Raw genomic sequence first — 24,461 nt, 5'->3', positions numbered from 1 at the left:
TCTTTACAAGTAGCTGGAGTTACACATAACGATAATGAGGGATACACAAAACGAGACAGTCCCTCTGCCTTGGTCAGAAGTACTCTCCCATGTATAGAAAGATATCTTAGTAGCCAATTATTACATTTATTTTTAGTTCTCTTAATTTTAGGAGAGAAATTCAAATGTGGTCTGACTAAGTGTTTTTTTGACAGATGAATTCTTAAATATTTAACACAGTCCTTTACAGGAATATGTTCTATTTCTTTATCATCAGAGTCAAATAAACATAAGATTTCACATTTGGAAACATTCGGCATTAATCCTGATGCAATAGAAAATGCAGTTATAGCATCAAGGGCATGGGCGACCTGGCCTTTGTCTCTTAAGAAAAGAGTAGTATCATCAGCCAGTTGGGAGATTTTGATTTCTTTGTTAAAAATGGTTAAGCCATACAAATGTGCATTATTCAGAATATCTGGAGATAGAAGTTCCACAACCAAAATGAATCAAAATGGCGAAATTGGGCACCCCTGTCGTACACTTCTGTTGATACTGAATCTTTTGTAAGTATTAAGGTTTAGTAGCACATAACTGTTTATCTTTGTAAAACATGCAAATTACTTTAATAAAATTTCACCAAACTCAAAAAAGTTTAAGAGACCTAAAGAGAAATTATTATTCAATTGTGTCAAAGGCTTTACCAAAGTCCAAAAATAGGACAACCGCATCTGAGTCAATTGCATCTGAATAATCGAGTGTCCAAGACTAAACGAATGTCAGAGTTTATGTGACGACCCTTCATAAATCCTGTTTGAGTCTAATTTATAATGGTATCTATTCCTTTCTTTAATATGTTGGCATAAACCAGAACAATCAATTTGTAATTAACATTTAAAAAAGTAATTGTCTCCAATTGTCAATGAGAGAAGGGTCTTTATCGGGAATCAATGAAATGAGGCCATATTTCAGAGACCATTTCCCCATTTTTAATGCAATCTTGAAACATATTGAAAATCGGGTGTTCTTGTAACTCCCAAAACTGTCTATAGAATTTAACTGACAGGCCATCAGGGCCAGGTGATTTCCCTCTTTTCATTGAATTCAGCGCCTCTCTAATTTCTTCAATTGACACAGGTGAATCGCAAACTGAGTGGAAATCATCCTCAATTACAGGGACATAATTCTGAATGTGGCAAATGTAGCTTTCACAACCATCTTCCTGAAATTGAGAGCTGTAAAGGTTTTCATAAAAGGAATTGACAAATGATGATACTGTGTAATGGGATCTTTGCATAAAACATCGTTAATTTTGAGTGCAGTTATAGATTTTATTTTGTAGTTTTTCTTTTCAAGTGCAAAATAGTAACGAGTGTTTCTTTCCCCCTCTTTAATCCATTTTGCTCTTGACCTTACAAAGGCGCCCTTTGCCAGATCCGTGTAAAGCTGTTCTAATTGTAGTTGTAAAGACTTGAACACAGACTCCTCTTCTTCAGATAAATCATCTTTCTTTAGAAAACTGTCAAGCTTGCTCATCATCTCCTTTTCTCTAAGTTTCTTTAATTGCATCAGTTCTTTGGCGCATTTAATGGCTACCACTCTGACTTTATATTTGAACAATTCCAATCTACTTCCCTGACCCAAGTCTTTTCTTGGAAAAATATATTTAACTAATGATTTGATGTTTTTTATGAGAGTAGTATCTTTAAGAAGTGTGTTGTTTAATTTCCAATATCCTCGAGTACCTTTTGATTTTTTAGTAGCTTGTAAATTCAGGGAAATCAAGTGATGATCAGAAAAGGGAGCCAACTGATAATCTACATCTATAACAAATTGTAACAAAAAAAAGGGGGAAATTAGGAATAAATCTATTCTAGATTTACGTGACATAGTTTTGTTGGTCCAGGTATAACCCTTAGCATCCGGATTGAAATAACGCCAGGCATCCTCAACACAGAGATCCTTGCGTAGTGTAATGATAATGTTACTATTTTGAGGGTTTTGACTCGTTCTAGGTGGAAAACGATCAGCAGATGCATCAGGTGTTTCATTAAAATCCCCTGAAATAATTAGAAAACCCTCTGAGTATTTGTTGCTTAAATCCTGTACTTTCCTGGTAAATTGGGTAAAAATTGTCTTATTAGGAGCATGTGAAATATGTCCGTAAGGAATTCTTTTTAATTGGACCACCCTTGTCCGTAAATTCGTAACTCGTTCATCCCAAGCTTCTATCCTAAATAATGCCATAGATTCACCGTTTTTGACAGCAAAAAATTGGGATTTACAGAAAAACAGGGAAGCAAGATGGAAGGTGCGAACCTGTAAGTGACAATAGCGCTAAAACCCACGACTAACCACGATATGTGATATATTGTGGAATAACCTTCTATATGAACATCAAACGCTGCTTTTCATTGCTGACCAGCAGAGGTCCCTAATGGTCATTGTGTTAAAAACTCTTGAGTAATTTACTATTTTTCAGCACAATTTGGTGAAAGCCCAAAAGGCTTCAGAAGTCCTTGGTTTCCACATCATTAGGCTTTAGCTTTCTGGTTCTGTTGCTCGTTGATACTTGTATCGGTTGGCTCTGGTCTTGAGAGCGGCACGCAGCCTGGGAGACGGTGCCGCCAGTCAAGCGCTGTTTAGGGCTTGGACGCCCCACGAACATTGCTTACAGGAAGAGGGTGCAGTGGATGAGCAGCTGGACGCTGGTTAACGTTAGACCTAAAAACAGGGAGGGCAATATTGATACATTCTAAATTATGGAGTTAAGACGGACAAACCCAGCGTGCAATTGTGTTTTACTATGTGGAATAACCTTATGTCTTATTTTCGGTAAGTACTGCTCAAGCTAAGCTGATAACAATATGATCGCAATAGTTGATGGCTAGCTAGTGAGCTAGCGAGTACAGTACTTTGCATGCTAGATAATTGCTAACATAATATGCTTTAGTTAGCTGGCTACTGTACCTAGCTAAACGATGATACTAGTTGGCTTTAGTTAGTAACGTTAGTGCGTGACTTGGTACGATAGTCGTATTTCTAATTAAGGCATGTGATGCAGATCGTAACTAGAGTACTTGCCAGTTGGTTAGATTCCTAAATTATGGGGTCTGATTAGCTTAACTTGTTTGCTAGGTAATGTAACTAGTTGGCACAAAACCAAAGAATATCTCAAGATACGCGAGTGTGCCCGTTGTGACACTTGACACATGTTGTTGACTTAATGACCTCTAAATATTTCTGAATCTATTGTTTTGGCGTGATAACTAAGAATTTACCAACGAATTGGCTAAATATGACGGATTCAAATTACAGCAAGTTAAAAAAGATTTAAACTTAGTTCATGTCATTTTTGGCTACGATATTCATAACTATGATAGTTCATTTGTTTATTTTTCAATGGGGGGGATTTTTTTTATTTTATAGTGGGCAGAACACGCAAGGAGGTGGGCAAAGCCATGCACGAACCAGCGAGATCCTATTGGCGCATTCTAACATGCATTTGCATATTTCTGTCAGGGAGCATGTGTGCATGTGCAATAACTACATTTCACACTTGAACTCCTTGTAAACAAACACGACTCCAACACCATTAAGTTTGCTGACAACACAACAGATCACAGACAACGATGAGACAGCCAATAGGGAGGAGGTCAGACCTGGCAGTGTGGTGCCAAGACAACAACTTCTCTCAATGTGAGCAAGACAAAGGAGCTGATCGTGGACTATAGGAAAAGGAGGGCCGAACAGGCCCACATTAACATCGACAGCAGTGAAGTGGAGCGGGTTGAGAGTTTCAACTTCCTTGGTGTCCACATCACCAACAAACTATCATGGTCCAAACACCCCAAGAAAGTTGTGAAGAAGGCACGACAACACCTTTCCCCCTCAGGAGCCTGAAAAGATTTGGCATGGGTCCTCAGATCCTCAAAAAGTTCTACAGCTGCACCATCGAGAGCATCCTGACCGGTTGCATCACTGCCTGTTATGGCAACTGCGCTGCATCTGACCTTAAGGTGCTACAGAGGGTAGTGCGTACAGCCCAGTACATCACTGGGGCCAAGCTTCCTGACATCCATATACTAGGCTGAGTCAGAGGAAGGCCCAAAAAATTGTCAGAAAATTGTTTCCTTGCCACGATACTAATGACTATTGCAATACTGGTATCGGCCGTCCCTAATTGAGATCAGGCTTTTTTTCGATGAGAAAATCTGCAGAATGTTGGCCCAATTCCATATCGCTCCGTACTCGGCCACTGGCTTCCTCTCCTCGCCATATTTGGTGGGTAGTGGAAATTCCAACTGGATGCTTCAGATTTATACATCCGGTGAAACATCTGGCTTTTTTTTTTGGTGTAAAAGTTCAAATGTCATGGTTATTTGAATGCATCATTTGTTGTCTACTGCACTTTTGAGATGCCATATCATATCACTTCCAATGGATTTGGTTTCTATGTGTGTTGTTTGGGTTGTTTGGGTTGAAATTCAAAGGCTTGCAGGGAAAGTGTCCAGCTGTTTTATTATTGCATTCTGCACTGTCAGCATGTTTTTGTCACTGCATTCCTTCCTCTCTGACCTGGCTCTCTCTAACTGGAGAAGATGTCAAATATGTACAGAAATCTGTTGAACAACTCGCTGTATAGGCTTTAAGCTATGAAAAACTAGTAAACACAGATTAGTGTTGTCACAATAGCAGTATAGCGATACCAGATTTTCTTTGGCAAAAACCCAGAAGTAGACTTATTTCTGGTCCTTTTTAAAACCTACTCTTGTAAAATATTGTGTGCTGTAGCTTGCAAAATAAACAAATATGACTCTGGGTGACGACAAGGCAGTTTTTGATTATTTTATTTTTTATAAACATTAGGACTGTTTCACTTCATGTTTTGTTTCCTTTGCTTCCTTACTTCCTAGTATCGCGATACTGGTATCAAAACAACACTAACACAGATTGTTGTAAGAACACAGAGGCGAATGTCTTTGTCCTCTTTACCCGATAGCTGGAAATGACTCACGCCCAGTGCCTTTTAGAATCCGAGAGTGGAAGACTTACACTTTCGTCTCTTACATTGTTGGCTCAACATTTCCAAACAGTCCCATTACAAGTCAGAATGTTGAATAAACTTAATTTGATTTTATTTTACCTGTTGTCAGCTGAATTTTGTCTTTGTTGGATGTCATCTGAGACAAAATGTCCACAGGGAAGTGTTATTAGCCCGACTTTTAATATGCTGGTCTGTATATGGTTCTGTCGGTTTGTATTTTCAATACTGGCGCAATTTGCACACGACGTAAACACTTGCAAAGTATGTTAACAATGGCTGAGAGAAACCAAACCACTGATCGAACGTTGCTGAATTTGCAGTGAGATGCAGGTACTTCCAGCTGAATGTGAGGAAACGTGCTTCGGTCGACAACGTTTGGCTATTGTAAGTCGCTCTGGATAAGAGCGTCTGCTAAATGACTTAAATGTAAATGTAATGTATTGTTTACATATTGTGCATCGCGTGCAATGCTTCAGGAGATTGAAAATACAAGCCGACTGAGCCATATACAGACCGGCACCCCAAAAAGTCAGGTTAATAATACTTTCTTGTGGACATTTTATCTTCACTTACTACTGTCAAAATGACCAACAGCACGGACAACCGGTGAAGTACATTTTAACAATTTTATTCAACATTCTGGTTTGAGACTCTGACTACTTTCAGACTGAATATACATGGGGTAACCAAGGTAACAGTTTGCTGTATTAGGCAAACTTAGGCCAAGCAGCTATAAAGCATCAAAGCTTAAGTGCCTAAAGAGTCCCAGTCCCTCCAAGCTTCTCAACGTTGAATACATTAAGCAAGAAATTGAATGTTGGTTCTTTATCAACAGGTATAAATCGAACATTCGCTATAGAGTTGTACGCCCCGGCGGAAGTGCTGGTTGAGAATGGCACCACGGGGATCCTCAAGTGTTCCTTCAAGTCCAGGGAAGTGATCAGCAGTGCAGCCACAGTCATCTGGTCGTTTTGCCCGGCGGGATCCGATGCCGGAAGCGCTGTTTCCGTGAGTCCTTTCTTTTTCTGAGGTCCATGAAACTCCCAAGAGCTTCCTCTCAGATCGTCCACCAATGGGTGTTCTAGCACAACATGTTTCCTGCTATTATTTAGGCCCACTGCCACAGAAAAGAGTGAGGCAGTTTGCGTGTGTGTTTGTGACTGGTCCAATGAAAGGAAAGGAGCCTGAGGAGGGTTGTGTTATGTTCTAGGCCACTTCTTCCTGACCATCTGTGTCCTTCCCTTTCTTGTTTCTCCAAACTTAAGCATTGCATTCAGTGCTCCTTCCCTCCTCTGGTTCAGGTCAATATGTATATAGATTTTTGTTTCCTCTTTCAAAAAAATATATTGCGTGGCCAAATGAACATGACCCACAACTCATTGAGTGAGGCAGTAACTTTGATCTGTTTATGTGGAAAGTGTGTTCAGCCTGACAGAGTAGTTTCTGAAGGTTAATTAACATTTGCAATGCTGGGATTTGAATGGAAATGGCAGGAACAAGCGTAACTAGTCCCCCTATTCCCATTTCCCTCCCCTAGAGATCTAGCTAGCTGGCTCATCTTGCCCATAATGCTGTGCTTGTATCCGGCCTCGTAACAGAGTGCAGTTGGAGAGGGAGTCACCAACACCCACACTAATGCGAACGGTTATTTGTCCACTCAACTTTTAAACAAAATTACTATTAAGGATATTTGTCTGTCATGTAAATGCTAAACAAATTGCCCATCAGTTTGGTACAGTAGCAGATATGAACATAACACACAGTATCAGGGGAAGCTTAGCTGTTTCTTGGCAAAAGTGCCCAGTCATGTAGGTAAGCCATAAGCATCCCAACGGTTAAACCTGTTTGCTTGTCTTTCCCATTTCCTGTTATGAGTCCTTAGTCATTGGCTATGTCTCAAATGGCAACCTATTCCCTATATAGCCTAGTGTATTGATTTTGACCAGAGCCCCATGGGCATACTCAGAAGAAGTGCACTATAAAGGGAATAGGGTGTCATATGGGACGCTAACATTGTGTGCAATTCTTGCGCAATCTATTTCTCTTCAGTCATTCTTATATAAAAAAAAATCTATCTTTTTATATTATTTGTTTTTTTTAGATTTTCTATTACACTTCTGCAAACCACTACCCAGGGAGTGTGGCTCAATTCAAAGACAGGGTGAAATGGGCGGGAGACCTGAACAAAAAAGATGCCTCAGTCCATTTAATTGAGGCGCAGTTCAACGACAATGGCACCTACTCATGTGCCGTGATTAACCCGCCTGACATATCTGGCACTGCCGCTCAGACACAGCTCAAGGTCGTCATCAAAGGTAAACTTGCAAATAGATTCACAACAGTACAGCAAAACTCAATTCACTTTTAAATAGGACCTGACCAATGTCTCTCACGTTGAAGGATGACTTGGAATAAAACAGCCAGAAAATACATTTCACCAAACAAACCAACTGAGCAATTAATCATATCTTACTAACCAGGGACTGAGAAACACACGTACAAGAGATTCACAATTTTAACACTGTCGTCTCAAACATTTAACGTCTCAAACATTGAACTGGTAGTATAGGGCCCTATAAAATTGGTATTATTTGTTTTTCCAAAATCCGTTTTTTTTTTCTCCCAAATTCCATTTTCACTGATGCATTATTTAATGTATTATGATAGACTTCAATACATTTAATTGATTCCCTACTAAGTTCAATTTAAAAAAATGTGTAGGGTCCTAGTAGTATTTGCACAGCTGTGACTTTGTAACGTAATTGTTATGTTGTATGATGAGGCTTACGCTGTCTTGTTTTGCAGAGTCTCTCCCTCAAGACAACACGGCCGTCGTAGTGGCCGCCGTGTGTGGCGCCGTCATTGGGCTTATCCTCATCTCTGTGGTTACCTGCCTGATCATCAAGAGGCATCAAACCACCCATGAATACGAAGGGTAAGGCATTCTCCCTTGTATTACCATCAAGGTAGTAGATGGCTTTAATAGTACTTGAACAACTTTACTTTGGTCAGTATCAATCATTGCACCTGACCGTCAGTATCTGTAGAGTATTTTAGGAGGTATCTAAAATTGAAATAATATGAAATATTTGATCAAACAGATGAAATCACACAGAGGACTCTTTATCTTGGTGATATACACTGAGAATACCAAACATTAGGAATACCTTTCTCATATTGAGTTGCACCCTTTCTTTTTCCCTCAGAACAGCCTCAATTCGTCAGGGCATGGATTCTACATGGTGTCAAAGGCATTCCACAGGGATGCTGGCCCATGTTAAAGGAACTTAATCTCTCCAGAAATTATGCATCAGATGTTCATAGTTGTCTTTTTTCAAACTGATGTTTTAATGGCCTGTTGGGTTGTGGGGCATTCCATCAATATCTCTTCTCTCTACTTCCCAGTACACGCACGTTCTTAGTCAGCAGACCTTAACTCCGCTGTATGGGATATGGGGGTTGGGTTATGGTAGATTGTCGCTTGTGCCCTCTCTTGGAATAATACAGTAACATGTTTGTGATTGATTAAAAATGTTTGTGTCCGACATAACCTTAAATGAAAACTAATTCGAAGGACGCGGCTGGATGAGAGATATGAGTAGAGGACGTCACGCTAGTTCTGACTAGATGTTTAGACGCTTCTCTCTTTTCTCTCTGCATCACATGATTGGTGTCAAGGTTTTTTCATGACTAAGGCCTAATATAAAGCATTAGTTGACGCACATCCAAATCAGTAGGGCAAGTGCTGACTAACGGAATCGTAAACTTAGCGAAAGTCGTAGACTAAGACGGACTCCTGATGATTTAATGCAGGAATGGGCATTTGGCGGCAGCTCCCCTTTTCCCCCCAACTCAGTAGGGGTCTCCACTTAATGTTGAGAGTTAGAATAGTAGGTGCAAGTTCAAAATTTGATTGTGCATCAGCAGTTTTCTCATGTCAGACACTTGCAGTCACTCAATTAGCCCATGTCAGCTTATATTTTTAAGATTGGTAAGTTTGTCTTGCCAGCTATCTAAACTTGTAGTAATCATGGTCAAATTACTGAAGGGGGACCACATTTTTGATTTTGTTAGTCACTCTCGAAACATATTAAAAACTGCAAACATTGTTCTCCGCCCTATGGCAAAATCAGTATAATTGCTTGAAATTAATTATACAATTGCAAAATCTTCTCTCAGCCCCATGGTAAAATGTGTAGAATTTCAACAAACTTGCTTTAAAACTGCAATATTTTCTCTACGCCCCATGGCAAAAAGTATAGAATTGCAATAATGCCCCCAAAATGCTAGGGGCAGCTCTGACTGCATGCATGGATGTGGGTACACAGACCCGCAAGCAACTACGGCTCCTCATAAGTTCAGATTTTGTGGCCCCCAGTGCCATCAAAGTTGCCCCTCCCTAATTGTAATGGGTATTAAACACCAATGTCTGCAACTTTATTTTTTCCTGAAATTATCTTGGCTAAAATCATTTTGTTTGGGTGGATATCACATTAGATTAAAATAGATCATTTTTTTTAACACTGCGATTAAAACTGCATTGACTCAATTCGGGACGTTTTTTAAATAATTAGCCTATCATCCAATCCACCATAATTATTGACAACGATGTAGAAAGACGAGAGATATCATGTCTGTCAGTGCCCACAGTGAAGGATAAAAAGCGCATCGTTAAGCTTGGCTTGTCATCTAACGTTCATGTTGTCTGCCACTCACATGTCACTCATCGACTACTAACCACTAATCCCTCCCTCTTCTGTCTCACTGTGATATGTTTCCTCTAACATACCTTCTGAACGACATGCATATGTTCAAGTCTCACAAAAAACTAAATGCTAACAGTTTCAAGATGACCTTTTAGTCACTTAGCTTACAGGAGCAATTAGGGTTAAGTGCCTTGCTCAAGGGCACAACTACAGATTTTTCAACTTGTCGGCTCAGCAACCTTTCGGTTACAGGACCAACGCTCTAATCGCTAGACTACCTGCCACCTCAGATTAATTTCTGGAATCATTTTTTAAATGTATAAATTATATTTTATGTATTTTAAATCAAATGTACATAGAGTAGGCTAAACTAAGACGCTTAATACATCCCCTGGTTAGATGTGCGCTGAGAGATCTTGTAGAGTGAACAAACTGATCCTATTATTCAATATGGAGGATATGGGGTTGCGTCTCAATTGGCACCCTATTTTCTATATTGTGTGCACTACTATTGACCAGGGCCTATAGGGCTCTTGTCAAACAGTGCACTATTTAGGGCATAGGGTGCCATTTGGGACATATACATGGTCTGTGTGTTTCTTTTAGAGTGCCATGTTTGCTCTTCAGTGTTTAGTAGACGACTGATTGACATTGGTATGTACACATCTGAATGTACACACAAATAATCTCTCAAGTGGGTGACCAGTTGATCAGTTATTGTCTTCCATAGGATGAACGACAACCTTTATTTGAATTTGCTCCTGGTGCCCATACAAATGCTTTGTTAAACTTCCAGTACATTGTCTCTACCCAATGCCTGTCACTCCTGCAAACCTCTCCTCCCAACCACTAGGAGCAGTCATTTAAAAATGTGCCACATAACCCATGCAGAATCTGCCCATTTCTCATTTGCATTTTTGTCCCGTAAGTCTTCTCCTGTGTGTGTCTGTGTCTGTATCTTTCCATGTCGCCTATTTCTCTGTGCGCCAACGCTTCCTGAACTGCACAAAACAAACCTCTGGTTTGCAAACCCCTCACCCGGCGCAAAAACTAGCTGCACGTCAGTGGAGAGTGTGAGCTCCCACGCCACACGCCCGGGGGGGAAGAAACCAGAGTCCAGCTTGGAGGGCTCCAGGTGTAGCAGCCACTCCACCCCGGTCCAGGTAGGAGCTACAGTGAGTGACAAACCAACCATCCACACCCACTGTCGCCCAGGGGACACTTACAGGGTGGAGAGGGATCCTCTAACTAACTAACTAGAGCTGAGATGCACTACATTTGACATGTTTTGTAATTTAGCCGACACGCTTATCCAGAGCAACTTACAGTTAGTGCATTCATCTTAAGATGGTTAGGTGGGACAACCACATATTACAGGCATAGTAAGTTTCGTAAGAGCTTCGACTAGGAGCTGGCCTCCCGTAGGGGTGGGAATGCCAAGAGACCAGAGGTTGCAGTACGGAGTGCTCAGGTTGGTTGGGGTGTAGGGTTTGAGCATAGCCTGAAGGTAGGGAGAGGCAGTTCCTCTTGCTGCTCCGTAGGCAAGCACCATGGTCTTGTAGTTGATGCAAGCTTTGACTGGCAGCCAGTGGAGTGTGCGGAGGAGTGGGGTGACATTGGAGTACTTAAGAAGGTTGAAAACGCTGCAGTGGCAGGTGTTTGATGGCACTAGCGCGGAGCCCAGTCAACAGCAAATTTCAGTAGTCCAGATGGAAGATGACAAGTGCCTGGATTAGAACCTGCACCGCTTCTTGTTTTTAGGTAAGGTCGAAGGCAGCAGATAGACCTAGGAGGATGAGAACAGAGGAGAGAGTCGGCTTTGGCAGTGCAGAGAGCCTCTGCGACACAGAGAAGAGCAGTCTGTTGAGTGATCCTTCTTGATGTCTGACTGGTTTGGGTCAAGAAGATCGCTCGCTAAAGTGTTTTAGAAAGAAGGGATACAGGTCTATAGTTTTTGACGTCAGATGAGTCGAGTGTTGGTTTCTTGAGAAGGAAAGTGACTCGGGCCATTTTGATGTCAGAGGGGATGCAGCCAGTGGCCCGGGATGAGTTGATGAGGAATGGGAGAAGGTCTCCAGAGATCGTCTGTAGGAGGGAATGGGGTCGAGCGGGCAGGTTGTCTGTCTGGCAGCCAAACCTTGCTAGTCGCAGGATTTCATCTGCACTACAGCATTACCCTCACCCAGATCTATTTGTGCTCTTGCCAACTCTATTATCATCATTGACAAGCCAACATTTGACTACTACAGCATAGGGTTTCAAGCTGATCTCCTTGATGGCTTCTTTAGTTTTTCATACATCTGATTTCAGACCTGGAAAACCAGGGTCGTATTAAATACAGGAACATTGTAACAAAATGTTGACAATTCTATCTACTGAACACAACCCAGGTGGACACACTGCCTAACCAATCACAGGTATTAACACACTCAAATGTAATTTGTCATTTGTTTTCAGACCTCAGAAAGTAGTCTAATGTCGAGATGAGTCCATGTCCCAGGCCATGTGTTTTATAGATCCAGCTACAGTGGCAAGAAAAAGTATGTGAACCTTTGGAAATACCTGGATTTCTGCATAAATTGGTCATAACATTTGATCTGATCTTCATCTAGGTCACAATGTTTGTCTATTGTTGTGACTCAGATGAAGATCAGATAACTTGTTTACTTTATGCAGAAATCCAGGTAATTCCATAGGGTTCATATACATTTTCTTGCCACTGTATATGCCTCAAACTAAAATCAATGGAAAAGATAAGCACCATTTTGCATTGCTTGTCTTTCCCATTCATTTGGGGTTGACAAGTAGATGGATTTACACAACAATTGGCATTGGATGTGGACTAGAGTGATATGGACATAATATAATCACAGTATTTTATTTTTATGTTGACAGTATGACTATAAAAGTTATACGTTTTGCTTTATGAGTAGTGTGTTACCCTAGGGTGGCAGCACATACATTCTAAGTTAATTTAATGGGTCTTTATCCAGTCTGATTGTTTTATATAGTTCAGTTCAACTTAAAACAATGAATACATTTCTGCATTTCCTGCACTCATTTGAGATCATTTATGATGCCACGTAGGGCTGCAGGATACGGGCAACCAATCTAGACCTTATTTTTAACCAAATATTGCAATTGCGATTTGACTTCCGATTTAGAGCAATGTTTTCTCTTAGCTACTTCATGTAGCTAACATATTTACGTATTCCTCTTTGATTTAGAAAACACTGTTGCACAAACAACATGCTGGTTCTACACCATTACTGGTACTATCGGGCTGTATAGCTAGTTATGTTTACTCTGAATCTACATTTATTAGCTAGGTAGCCAGCTAACTAGCGATTTTAGTATTAGCGGCTAACACGATTTAGGCCCAACTTGCTAAGAAAAGACAAACCAAGCCTTTTGCAGATGTAAGAAACACAAACGTATAATTATAGAACGCTAGTGGATTTATATTAAGAAGCAAAGTGAAAACAGCATCGTCATCAACATTGCTGCATTTACCATGCAGACTGAACCCATGCAGACTGCGTGGAATGTGTCATGGAGATATACAGTGGGGCAAAAAAGTATTTAGTCAGCCACCAATTGTGCAAGTTCTCCCACTTAAGATGAGAGGCCTGTAATTTTCATCATAGGTACACTTCAGCTATGACAGACAACATCCAGACAATCACATTGTAGGATTTTTAATGAATTTATTTGCAAATTATGGTGGAAAATAAAAATTTGGTCACCTACAAACAAGCAAGATTTCTGGCTTATCACAAGATCGGTGAGCAAAAATCCCTGAACCACACGGGGGACCTAGTGAATGACCTGCAGAGAGCTGGGACCAAAGTAACAAAGCCTACCACCAGTAACACACTACACCGCCAGGGACTCAAATCCTGCAGTGCCAGACGTACTGGCTTAAGCAGGGGGACACATGTCCAGGCCCGTCTGAAGTTTGCTAGAGAGCATTTGGATGATCCAGAAGAAGATTGGGAGAATGTCATTTGGACAGATGAAACCAAAATATAAGTTTTTGGTAAAAACTCAACTCATCGTGTTTGGAGGACAAAGAATGCTGAGTTGCATCCAAAGAACACCATACCTACTGTGAAGCATGGGGGTGGAATCATCATGCTTTGGGGCTGTTTTTCTGCAAAGGGACCAGGACGACTGTACTGTGTAAAGGAAAGAATGAATGGGGCTATGTATCGTGAGATTTTGAGTGAATCTCCTTTCATCAGCAAGAGCATTGAAGATGAAACGTGGCTGGGTCTTTCAGCATGACAATGATCACAAACACACCGCCCAGGCAACGAAGGGGTGGCTTTGAAAGAAGCATTTCAAGGTCCTGGAGTGGCCTAGCCAGTCTCCAGATCTCAACCCCATAGAACATCTTTGGAGGGAGTTGAAAGTCCGTGTTGTCCAGCAACAGCCCCAAAACATCACTGCTCTAGAGGAGATTTGCATGGAGGAATGGGCCAAAAAACCAGCAACAATGTGTGAAAACCTTGTGAAGACTTACAGAAAACGTTTGACCTCTGTCATTGCCAACAAAGGGTATACAACAAAGTATTGAAATAAACTTTTGTTATTGACCAAATACTTATTTTCCACCATAATTTGCAAATAAATTCATTAAAAATCCTACAATGTGATTTTCTGGATTTCTTTTCTCATTTTGTCTTTCATAGTTGCAGTGTACCTATGATGAAAATTACAGGCCTCTCTCATCTTTTTAAGTGGGAGAACTTGCACAATTGGTGGCTGACTAAATACTTTTTTGCCCCACTGTAGCAGAGAGAGATGACTCAAGTAGCAGTGTAAACTATAAAAATGGACGTTGCACACAGTCTATCACATTTAACAAACCAAACATTCAAATACCGTTTTAGAAGGTACAGTAAAAACCCAAACCGGTCCGTTGCATCAATACCGGTGTATATAGTAAAATACGGTATACTGCCCAGCCCTAATTTGGATTTATCTTGAAGTTGGATTACTTTTAAGGTCTGAAAACATTTGAAAGCTTTGATTTTGAAGTGTAATGTCCCTTTAAGTCTAAGATGGAGGCCTGTAGACATTGCAGCCTTTAAGTACTGTAGGTGAATACCCCTTCACTACAGACTGACTTCAGTGGTCACCAACCCTGAGCCTGGAGCAGGCTTTTGTTCTATCCCAGCAGTAACCCACCTGATCCAAATAGTCATCAATTATTATTGAATTGATGAGGTGCTTTGGTGCTGGACTGAAACAAAAGCCCACACATCCTGTAGCTTTCCAGTACTATGATTGGTGATTAACAAGATACAATACTTGTTAATGTACTATGAGACCTCTCATTTAGGTTAAACTCAAAATGCTTATGTCAACAACAGCAGGCCGGAGTGTCACGGCATATCCTTTTGCGAAGCTGCTGTTGCTGACATAAGCATGCATAGATGTTCATTTAGTGCCTATGAAGGTGTTGCTTATGAACGTTCATAGGAGTCCTCTGATTTAAACTGATATTGAAGGATTATGGGGAAAAAATGACCTTATGCTTTGTCTGTCTGAGAGGCGTTTGTTTACGGTCAACTTTGCCAGTCGACTTGTTTCGTTTGCTGATCTTGTGAGGGACGTCATGAGAGGCGCATCTCCCTTATTACATTAAGAGACGTGTCGGGGCAGATCTGTGGTTGCTACATTCCTGTGTACTGTACTGTACTTTTCAGTTGTTTGTGTGTTGTTTCCTCACCATCTACAGTGCCTTCAGAAAGTATTCACACCCCTTGACTTTGTCCACATTTAGTTGTTACAGCCTGAATTGAAAATTGATTAAATTGAGATTTTTTTTGTCACTGGCCTACACACAATACCCCATAAATTCGAAGTGGAATGATGTTTTCAGAAATGTAGACAATTGTTATTTTTATGTAAAGCTGAAATGTTCAACCCTTTTTGTTATGGCAAGCCTAAATAACTTCAGGAGTTAAAATTAGCTTAACAAGTCAAATAATAAGTTGCATGGACTGGACTCACTCTTTGTGCAATAATAGTGTTTAACATCATTTTTGAAAGACTACCTCATCTCTGTACCCCACACATACAATTGTCTGTAAGGTCCATCAGTCGAGCAGTGAATTTCAAACACACGTTCAACCACAAAGACCAGGGAGGTTTTCAAACGCTTCGCAAAGGACACCTATTGGTAGATGGGTAAAAATGAAAAAAGCAGACATTGAAATTCCCCTTGAGCATGGTAAAGTTATTCATAACATTTTGCATGGTGTATCAATACACCCATTCATTACAAAGATACAGGTGTCCTTCCTAACTCAGTTGCAGGAGAGGAAGGACTAAAGTAATACTTTAAAAAATGTGGCAAAGCAATTCACTTTTTGATGTGAATACAATGTGTTTGGGGCAAATAGAAAATAAATATTACTGAGTACCACTGTACATATTTTCAAGTGTAGTGGTGGCTGCATCATGTTTTGGTTATGCTTGTGTAGTGACATGACTGCTATTAATCTGATTTATGTATCGAATCAACTAATTATGTTTTCGTTGTTGCTCGATTTTAAAATACTTGTGTAAAAATGTACTCATAAGGACACCACGGAAGAAGTTGTTTAACGAGTTATAATCTTGAGTTTAATTCGGAAGAAATCAGTTATTTATTGGTTAATAAGTCACTTATTAATCATTACCTCATATCAGTCTCATTCTGAACGTCGCAGACCTCTTGAATCCGCAAGAACCCCAGCCTTTTGTGATTATCCAGTACAAATGTATTTACTTACTAATTAATGAAATAATAACACAGAATACACATACAAAGGTCCATAGTGGACTGACAAGATGACTGCTTATTACACAGAGGGAGTGGGGGGAGATGGAGAAAGGGACATTTATTGTGGATAAATTTCTATAACTATTCTCACATTAATCATATGCCTTGCACATGAACAACCACCTGCTTGGTAAGAAAGTAACAAATGTATTCATGTGGTGAATGCCTTCTTTCGTCTATCTCAGTCAGAACCAAGCCCTGTCGGAAGGATGTGGGCTCTCCCGTGGGTGTAAGGCTCTGATTGTCCATCAGAGGTCACAATGTCCTTAGTTGTCTGTCGCTTTAATGATTCACCAGTGATTGTCTGAGGTGAGCTTCTTTCTGCTTTTCTTCCTCGGGTAGATAGTCAAAGTTCTACATGCACAGATTCAGTCTGTCAAATGTTTTGGTCTTTATCTTCTTCACCTCGTGTGGAGAGTTAAAGTTCTAACCATTTTCAGCCTGGCTACACATTTTCTGGATTTAGAGTTTCAACCATTTCAACATTTAGCTCATGCTTCACTTCTGCTGGTCCGTTAATCCTTAGCGAGTCCTTTTGAGCACTCTGGTCGAAAAGGGTGGTTCCATCACACTGACATGCTCTTCTGACCTCATTCGGGGCGTGGCTTAGTTTTCATGTCCGTTGCACATTAACCTCTCTGGGATCGTTCGGGACGTGAGCATCCCACCTCGCCAACAGCCAGTGAAATTGCAGGGCGCCAAATTCAAATAACAGAAATCTCATAATTAAAATTCCTCAAACATATTATACACCATTTTAAAGATAAACTTATTGTTAATCCAGCCACAGTGTCCGATTTCAAAAAGGCTTTACGGCAAAAGCACACCATGCAATTATGTTAGGTCAGCGCCTAGCCACAGAGAACCATACAGCCATTTTCCAAAGAAGGAGAGGTGTCACAAAAGTCAGAAATAGCGTTAAAATGAATCACTAACCTTTGATCTTCACCGGATGGCACTCCCAGGACTTCATGTTAGACAATAAATGTGTGTTTTGTTCGATAAAGTATATCTTTGTCCAAAAACCTCATTTGAAATTGGCGCGTTATGTTCAGAAATGCATTGTCTCAAACAAACATCTGGGTGAAATTGCAGAGAGCCACATCAAATTACAGAAATACTCATCATAAACATTGATGAAAGATACAAGTGTTACACATAGGATTAAATATAAACTACTTGTTAATCCAGCCGCTGCGTCCGATTTTCAAAAAGGATTTACGGCGAAAGCACACCATGCGATTTATGTTAGGTCTGCGCCTAGCCACAGAAAACCATACAGCCATTTTCCAACCAAAGAGGTGTCACAAAAGTCATAAATAGGTCTCTATACAATAAATGTTTGTTTTGTTCGATAAAGTTCATCTTTATGTTCAAATACCACCTTTTTTGTTTGCGCGTTTTGTCCAGTAATCCAAATGCACAAACGAAAAGTTAAAAAAGTTCCATTAAAGTTCATAGAAATATGTCAAACGATGTATATAATCAATCTTTAGGATGTTTTTATCATAAATATTCAATAATGTTTCAACCGGACAATACTGTTTTCATTAGTAAGGGAATGAACCTCGCGCAAGACTAAACTAATGTCTTTCAGCTTGACCACTTGTTGAAACAGCTCTTATTCTCTCCCCTTTCACAATAGAAGCCTGAAACAACTTCTAAAGACTGACATCTACTGGAAGCGTTAGGAAGTGCAATCTGACCCCACAGACACAGGATATTGGATAGGCAATCACTTCAACTACAATCCTCAGATTTCCCACTTCCTGGTTGGATTTTTCTCAGGTTTTGCCTGCCATATGAGTTCTGATATACTCACAGACATTATTTTAACAGTTTTTCTATCCAAATCTTCCAATTATATGCATATCCTAGCTTCTGGGCCTGAGTAACAAGCAATTTACTATGGGCATGCATTTCATCCAAACTTCCCAATGCTGCCCACTATCCCAATGACGTTAACTATGATCTCGTTAGAAAGCTAAAATCACATTCCTATCTTAACAAAAATAGTTGAATTGTTCTTGATATTTCCTACACAATGTAAAGGATGTAAACCTGACTCTTCAAGTTACAGTAATTTAGTTTATACAGCTTTTAATAGCATCACAAAATAAGCAATATGACATGATTATTCTTTCGATCCTCACTGACCATTCTTACCATTCGTAGCTTAGAAATATTGTGTCAAATGTTCAGTCTTTGGTCGTTAGAGTTTTTGGGTAGCAAAATGTCTTTGTAACAAAGACATTCCAATCTTGATACTAGAGACCAAAAGGAGTTGTCTGCTGCATACAATTTACGATTGGCGTGAGGTGTCATAAAACGGGCCCAGCCCTCCTCTCCTGTAAGAGAGAGGGGTCTGGCTATCTGTCAGCCATTTGCCAAGCTAATCTGAGGCCTTGGATGCTTGACCAGGAGAGTCATGAAACTTGTAATCATTATTAAGGACCTGAAAAGTATTTTTTTTTTAGGCTAAAAAGTAAATGTAATGGAGCTAACCACAGGCAAAATTCTAGAGGAAAACATGGTTCAGTCTGCATTCCACCAGACACTGGGAAACAAATTCACCTTTCAGCAGGACAATAACCTAAAACACAAGGTGAAATATACACTGGAATTGCTTACCAAGAAGACTGTGAATGTGGCAGAGTTACGGTTTTGACTTAAATCTGGGGCAATCTTTTTTTCCCCATTTAACCTTTATTTAACTAGGCAAGTCAGTTAAAAACAAATTCTTATTTACAATGCCAGTCTACACCGGTGGGCCAATTGTGCTCCGCCCTATGGGACTTCCAATCATGGCCGGTTGTGATACAGCCTGGAATCGAACCAGGTTGTCTGTAGTGACGTCTTTAGCACTTGATGCAGTGCCTTAGACCGCCGCACCACTCAGGAGCCACAGCTCTGAGATTTACCCAGGAAGACTCACAGTTGTAATCGCTGCAAAAGGTGCTTCTACAAAGTATTGACTCGGGTGTGAATACTTATGTAATTGGTTTCACGTTGCCATTATGGGGTATTGTGTGTAGATGGGTGAGAATTTTGAATTCGGGCTCTAACGCAACAACATTTTGAATACTGTAAGTCAAGGGGTATGGTTATTTCCTGAAGGCACTGTATGTTTCCTCTGATTTTGTTTTTGTGTGTGTGATTCTTAGGTTAGTGCTCAGTGGGGGTTTGAAATTTCACCTTGAAGATGACAAGAGCAGCCCAGATGTAGTCCCGGGGAGGGGGGTTATTTTGTGCTACAATCTGCCGTTGTTACAGGCTTCCATCTGCAGTCGGCCATTTGAACTTAACAGCTGAACCAGTCTGACATGTATTTTTACTAACACAAACCCCCCCCCCCCCCCCCCCCTTTTCCTGATCTCCCCATCCATCCACATGCTCATCACAACAGGGACCGGTGATATACGCCCAGTTGGATCACACAGGCACCAAGAACCCCAACTCATTCCACAAGATGGAGCCAGTGGTCTACGCTGACATAAGGAAAAACTGAAGAGAACTGGAGACCAAAATGGACAGGCCACCATAGCACGCTGCTTTGGGATGGGTGGATGGGGGTTGTTTAAATACAAGGTTAGAATTTATGCTGTTTTGAAAGATTGTTTTTTTGTCATTAATTTGTCCTTTTGTCTGCTGAAAGCATTCATTGCATGTTCATGTGTGTGGTAAAACAGTTACGCTACCAAGGATTAATACAATACCGAGATTAGAGAAGCACTGTCTTCAGAAAGTATTCATACCCCTTGATGTCCTCCACATTTTATTCTGTTACAGCCTGAATTCTAAATGGATATGTTTTTTTTTGTTTTACCAAGCTACCCACAATACCACATGCCAGTGATAACATGTTTTTGTTAGCAAATTTATTGAAAATGAAATACAGAAATAGTCGATTTACATAAGTATTCACACCCCTCTGTCAATACATGTTAGAATCACCTTTGGCAGTTATCACAGCTGTGAGTCGTTCTGGGTAAGCCTCTAAGAGCTTTACACACCTGAATTGTTAAGTATCTGCACATGTATTATTTAAAAATTCTTACATTTCTGTCAAGTTGGTTGTTGATCTTTGCTAGACAGCCATTTAAGTTTTACCATAGATTTCCAAGCCCATTTAAGTCCAAACTGCAACTAGGCCAATCAGGAATATTCAATGTCGTCTTGGTAAGCAACTCCAGTGTATATTTGGCCTTGTGTTTTAGGTTATTGTCCTACTGAAAAGTGAATTTGACTCCTAGTGTCTGTTGGAAAGCAGACTGAACCAGGATTTCCTCTAGGATTTGTGCCTGTGCTTGGCTCTATTCCGTTTATTCCCCCCCCCACAAAAACTCCCTAGTCCTTACCAATAACAAGCATGTTACCTGTAACATGATGCAGCCACCACCATGCGTGTTACTCAGTGATGTGTTGTCGGATTTGCCCCAAACATATCTCTCTGTATTCAGGACATAGTTAATTTCTTTGCCACATGTTTTGAAGTTTTACTTTAGTGCTTTAAACAAAATGCATGTTTTTGAATATTTTTATTCTGTACAGGCTTCCTTCTTTTCACTCTGTCACTTAGGTTAGTATTGTGGACTAACTACAATGTTGTTGATCCATCCTCAGTTTTCTCCTATCACAGCCATTAACTGTTTTATAGTCACCATTGGACTCATGGTGAAATCCCTGAGCGGTTTCCTTCCTCTCTGGCAACAGAGTTAGGAAGGAAGTCCATGCAACTTATGTGTCTTGTTAAGCACATTTTACTCCTGAACTTATTTAGGCTTGCCACAACAAAGGGGTTGAGTAAACTCATTGTAAAAATGTATGACAACATAATTCAACATTGACATTGTGTGTAGACCAATGACACAATCTCAATATAATATTTTTTTAAATTCAGGCTGTGAATACTTTCTGAAGGCACTGTCCATTAACTGCATGTGTAGAAAGTGTAAAATACATAGGCTTTGGTTGTGATTTTGTTTTACAATCCAGGGACCATGATAACATGTTAACCATCAGCTCAGTCCCAACACATTGGATGTTAAATTGATGGTTTAGATATAGGATAACTGAAATGCATTGGTGTTTTGTCTGCAATCATGTTGCCTTCACAAAATTGTTACCTTGTAACATATTTAGATTAACTCCATATATCACGCCGGTATACAGCCACGGAAAGCCTCATGGTGAAATTACTTTGGTGTATTGTCCTATAGGTTGGCACATTGCATTGATATATCCATGACTAAAACCCTACCTGCCACTGGCTTAGAAACTGAACTGTTAAATGGAAACATAGACAATGACCATTTTTTTTGACATTGCTTTTATTGAATAGATATTATACACTGTTTACATGTAATTTATTAATTAAGCACTAATTATGACAAAAACCCTGTTTGACATATTTTGGTTTTGACATCTGTTTTAGATTTCGTGATCATGTGAGACTGATAATATCATGTGCCAAATATCTTCCATTAACAACTCTACTTTGACGTTTCACTGTGCTTTAAATATATTCAAGGTTCACATTATAAGTCTTTATTTTATGTTACAAAGCCAAATGTTTCTATTCCAATGAGTCAATCATGTTTGATGGAAGAGATGCATTAGTAGTCCGTTTAAAGAGCAACTGAACGTAATAAGCAACTTTCCCTTTTGAGAAGAGGCTATGTGGCGTCTATGAGTCAAACATTTATTTTAGTGTCAGAATTGACAACAAAGTGTAAATAGGATAATTTGGGTCAAAGTCAGTCTCTTACAAAACAGATTTGTGAGACAATTTTTTCCTAATTATATGTCATGGAATGAAGGGTACCATAAACTCAACCCCAGGATAACTGTTATTGCAAACCTGTCCACAGCTGGAAGTGCCCAAGTAATCATTAATTTGGAGCGCAGCTGCACGTGACCTGATATAATGTTCATGTTGAATTTGGTTTGACATTAGATATCCTTATGAGCGTAGTTGGGGACCATCAGTGAATTACACAATGTACATGGGACAATATTTTTAAATGCAAATAGCTCCAAATGTCAATGACTTGACCTCAAACCAAGTGTAAATTGTTGAAATTCATGTACAAATATTCACAGCAATTAATGAGACAATTAAAAGGTGTGCAACAAGAAATGTTGGTTCCATTTATATAGTGTAATTTATTGACAGTCCCTAACTAGCCCCACAGATGGGCTATCCAAAGTCAAACCAATTTTGCCAAGGTCTCACACCAGCTAGCTGAAGCTAATTGGCAAATTAAGTTGACCAGCTTGCTAGCTAGGCTAGGCTACTTCCAGACACAATACCTGGTTACACTGTTTCAAGTTATCTAGAAAGGTGAGTGACTGTAACTGTGTACTGTTCCGGTAGAGTGAAAGTGCAAACTCTTCCCATGTTCAAAACACACACTAGACACCCACATCAAAGCTCGTTTTCAGTCGCATTTCCTAATGAGGAGAATTGAAACCAAGTCTAAATCAGGACATTCAACCCCTCTTAATGTTTTCCTTGATTTCTAAATGCAGTTGTTTTACCCCGACCAACATTTATGTATATGGATAGTTTAATGTACGTCAAATATAGTGCTCCTTACTGTAATCCATTCCTTTCTGCTCAATGGTAGTATCTCTTGGTGTTTTAACAAAATAATCAATTATGTGTTTCAGAATTCCAATTTAAAATTGTGTATCTTTTATTTTTATTAAATGCTCTGTCTTGATGCTGAGCCCTCCACTGTCATGTCTTAAAAATCCATCTTTAGTGTTTTTAACTATGTTTTCGCTGTTGACAAAATGGTTTTGATCACCGTAAGAGTGCTAGAGGAAGAGTAATTTCTTTATTCCAAAACTGCCTTATCCACTAGTCCTGCAAAATATAGCAAAAGTTATTGACAATTTACATTCCAAAAAATACATAAAATACTGTAGCTTATCTTGTGCTTATGCAGTATTAGAGGGTGTGTGTGTGTGGTAATAGTTAAGGTAGTATTGTCCTTAATGCATTATGAAAAAGCGTTTTGTTTACAGTCCGCTCAGATTCTAAAAAATTACGGTGTCAGTTTACAAAACCCATTCCACTGTTACGTGTCTTAAGTGTGAAGTCGTACTTTTAGCAATATAGTGTGTGTCATTTGGTGCTTGTTTATATAATATTGTATGTTGCAAAACCTGCACTATATCCCGCATATCAAAGACCACAAGCACTATATGATTTTATTTTTCTTCTTCTGTTCGATGTCTTAACTGGAATGTAGTACATTTAGTGCCTTTTGTATTTCATCTACCATCTTGAACACCTGCTCTCGCTCTTTTATTGTTTTCTAATTTATTTACTTCCTTCATTGTATGTGTTTTTTTATACATATAGAAAAACAAACCTCTGTATCTGATGTTCAAATGTTATATAAAAGCCATTTCCTGATTTAAATGACTGTCATTGTTTACAAATATTGTATTTTGGGTTGTTTACCAGATGGAATTCTGCAAGTCAAGCATTTGAAGTCATTCCAAACTTTGCTGCGGGGTGAAGTTTTCCCTAGCGTCTAGGGGAAACTGTACCCTACTCTTACCCAAACACATTTTGCATGTCAGAGGCCAGCAGCCAGATAAGTCACAAGTGTGGCCACTGCATACATTATAACCATGTGTTTTAAACATAATTGACAAATCCGAGTATTAAGATACAAGATCTTCCACTTGGAGATTTTAAATGGCAGTAGGAAAAAAATGGCTTCTTGATTGCCCATATGGACAGTGATTAAAATATGTACGTAACCTGCCTATTTGTCACCATCATCCTTCGGTTCTGGAGAATTATATTAGCCTTACTATCAACATCTGTTCTGATTATGCATGGAAGAGGCCTGTTGACAGCATTTTCACTGTTAAG

At 39.7% G+C, this 24,461-nt stretch overlaps 1 protein-coding gene across 3 annotated transcripts; it reads left to right on the top strand.

Annotated features, from left to right (window-relative positions):
* Positions 1 to 2,397: 2,397 nt before the first annotated feature.
* LOC118390923 (myelin protein zero-like protein 1) lies at positions 2,398 to 23,993 on the top strand. Of its 3 annotated transcripts, none has more exons than XM_035781752.2 (6): positions 2,399 to 2,814; positions 5,862 to 6,034; positions 7,128 to 7,341; positions 7,832 to 7,961; positions 10,787 to 10,907; positions 19,974 to 23,993. In XM_035781752.2, exons 1-6 carry the CDS (start codon positions 2,742 to 2,744, stop codon positions 20,073 to 20,075), a joined length of 813 nt encoding a protein of 270 aa, XP_035637645.1. In that variant the 5' UTR covers positions 2,399 to 2,741; the 3' UTR covers positions 20,076 to 23,993. The 3 variants fall into 3 exon arrangements, with proteins under 3 accessions (XP_035637647.1, XP_035637645.1, XP_035637646.1); XM_035781753.2 differs by having other exon boundaries at positions 2,400 to 2,814; positions 10,787 to 10,895; XM_035781754.2 differs by lacking the exons at positions 10,787 to 10,907; positions 19,974 to 23,993 and adding an exon at positions 8,233 to 10,591 and having other exon boundaries at positions 2,398 to 2,814.
* Positions 23,994 to 24,461: the final 468 nt, after the last annotated feature.

This window comes from Oncorhynchus keta, chromosome 12, assembly GCF_023373465.1.
Source record: "Oncorhynchus keta strain PuntledgeMale-10-30-2019 chromosome 12, Oket_V2, whole genome shotgun sequence".
NCBI lineage: Eukaryota > Metazoa > Chordata > Actinopteri > Salmoniformes > Salmonidae > Oncorhynchus > Oncorhynchus keta.
This window is presented reverse-complemented; position numbering and strand designations above follow the sequence as displayed.

Bases quoted from the DNA above. Each gene is read 5' to 3' on its own strand.
- LOC118390923 (XM_035781752.2), top strand. From the start codon at position 2,742: ATGGAGTTAAGACGGACAAACCCAGCGTGCAATTGTGTTTTACTATGT. The intron at 2,815-5,861 runs GTAAGTACTGCT...CTTTATCAACAG, and splicing joins AACCTTATGTCTTATTTTCG to GTATAAATCGAACATTCGCT. The intron at 6,035-7,127 runs GTGAGTCCTTTC...TGTTTTTTTTAG, and splicing joins ATGCCGGAAGCGCTGTTTCC to ATTTTCTATTACACTTCTGC.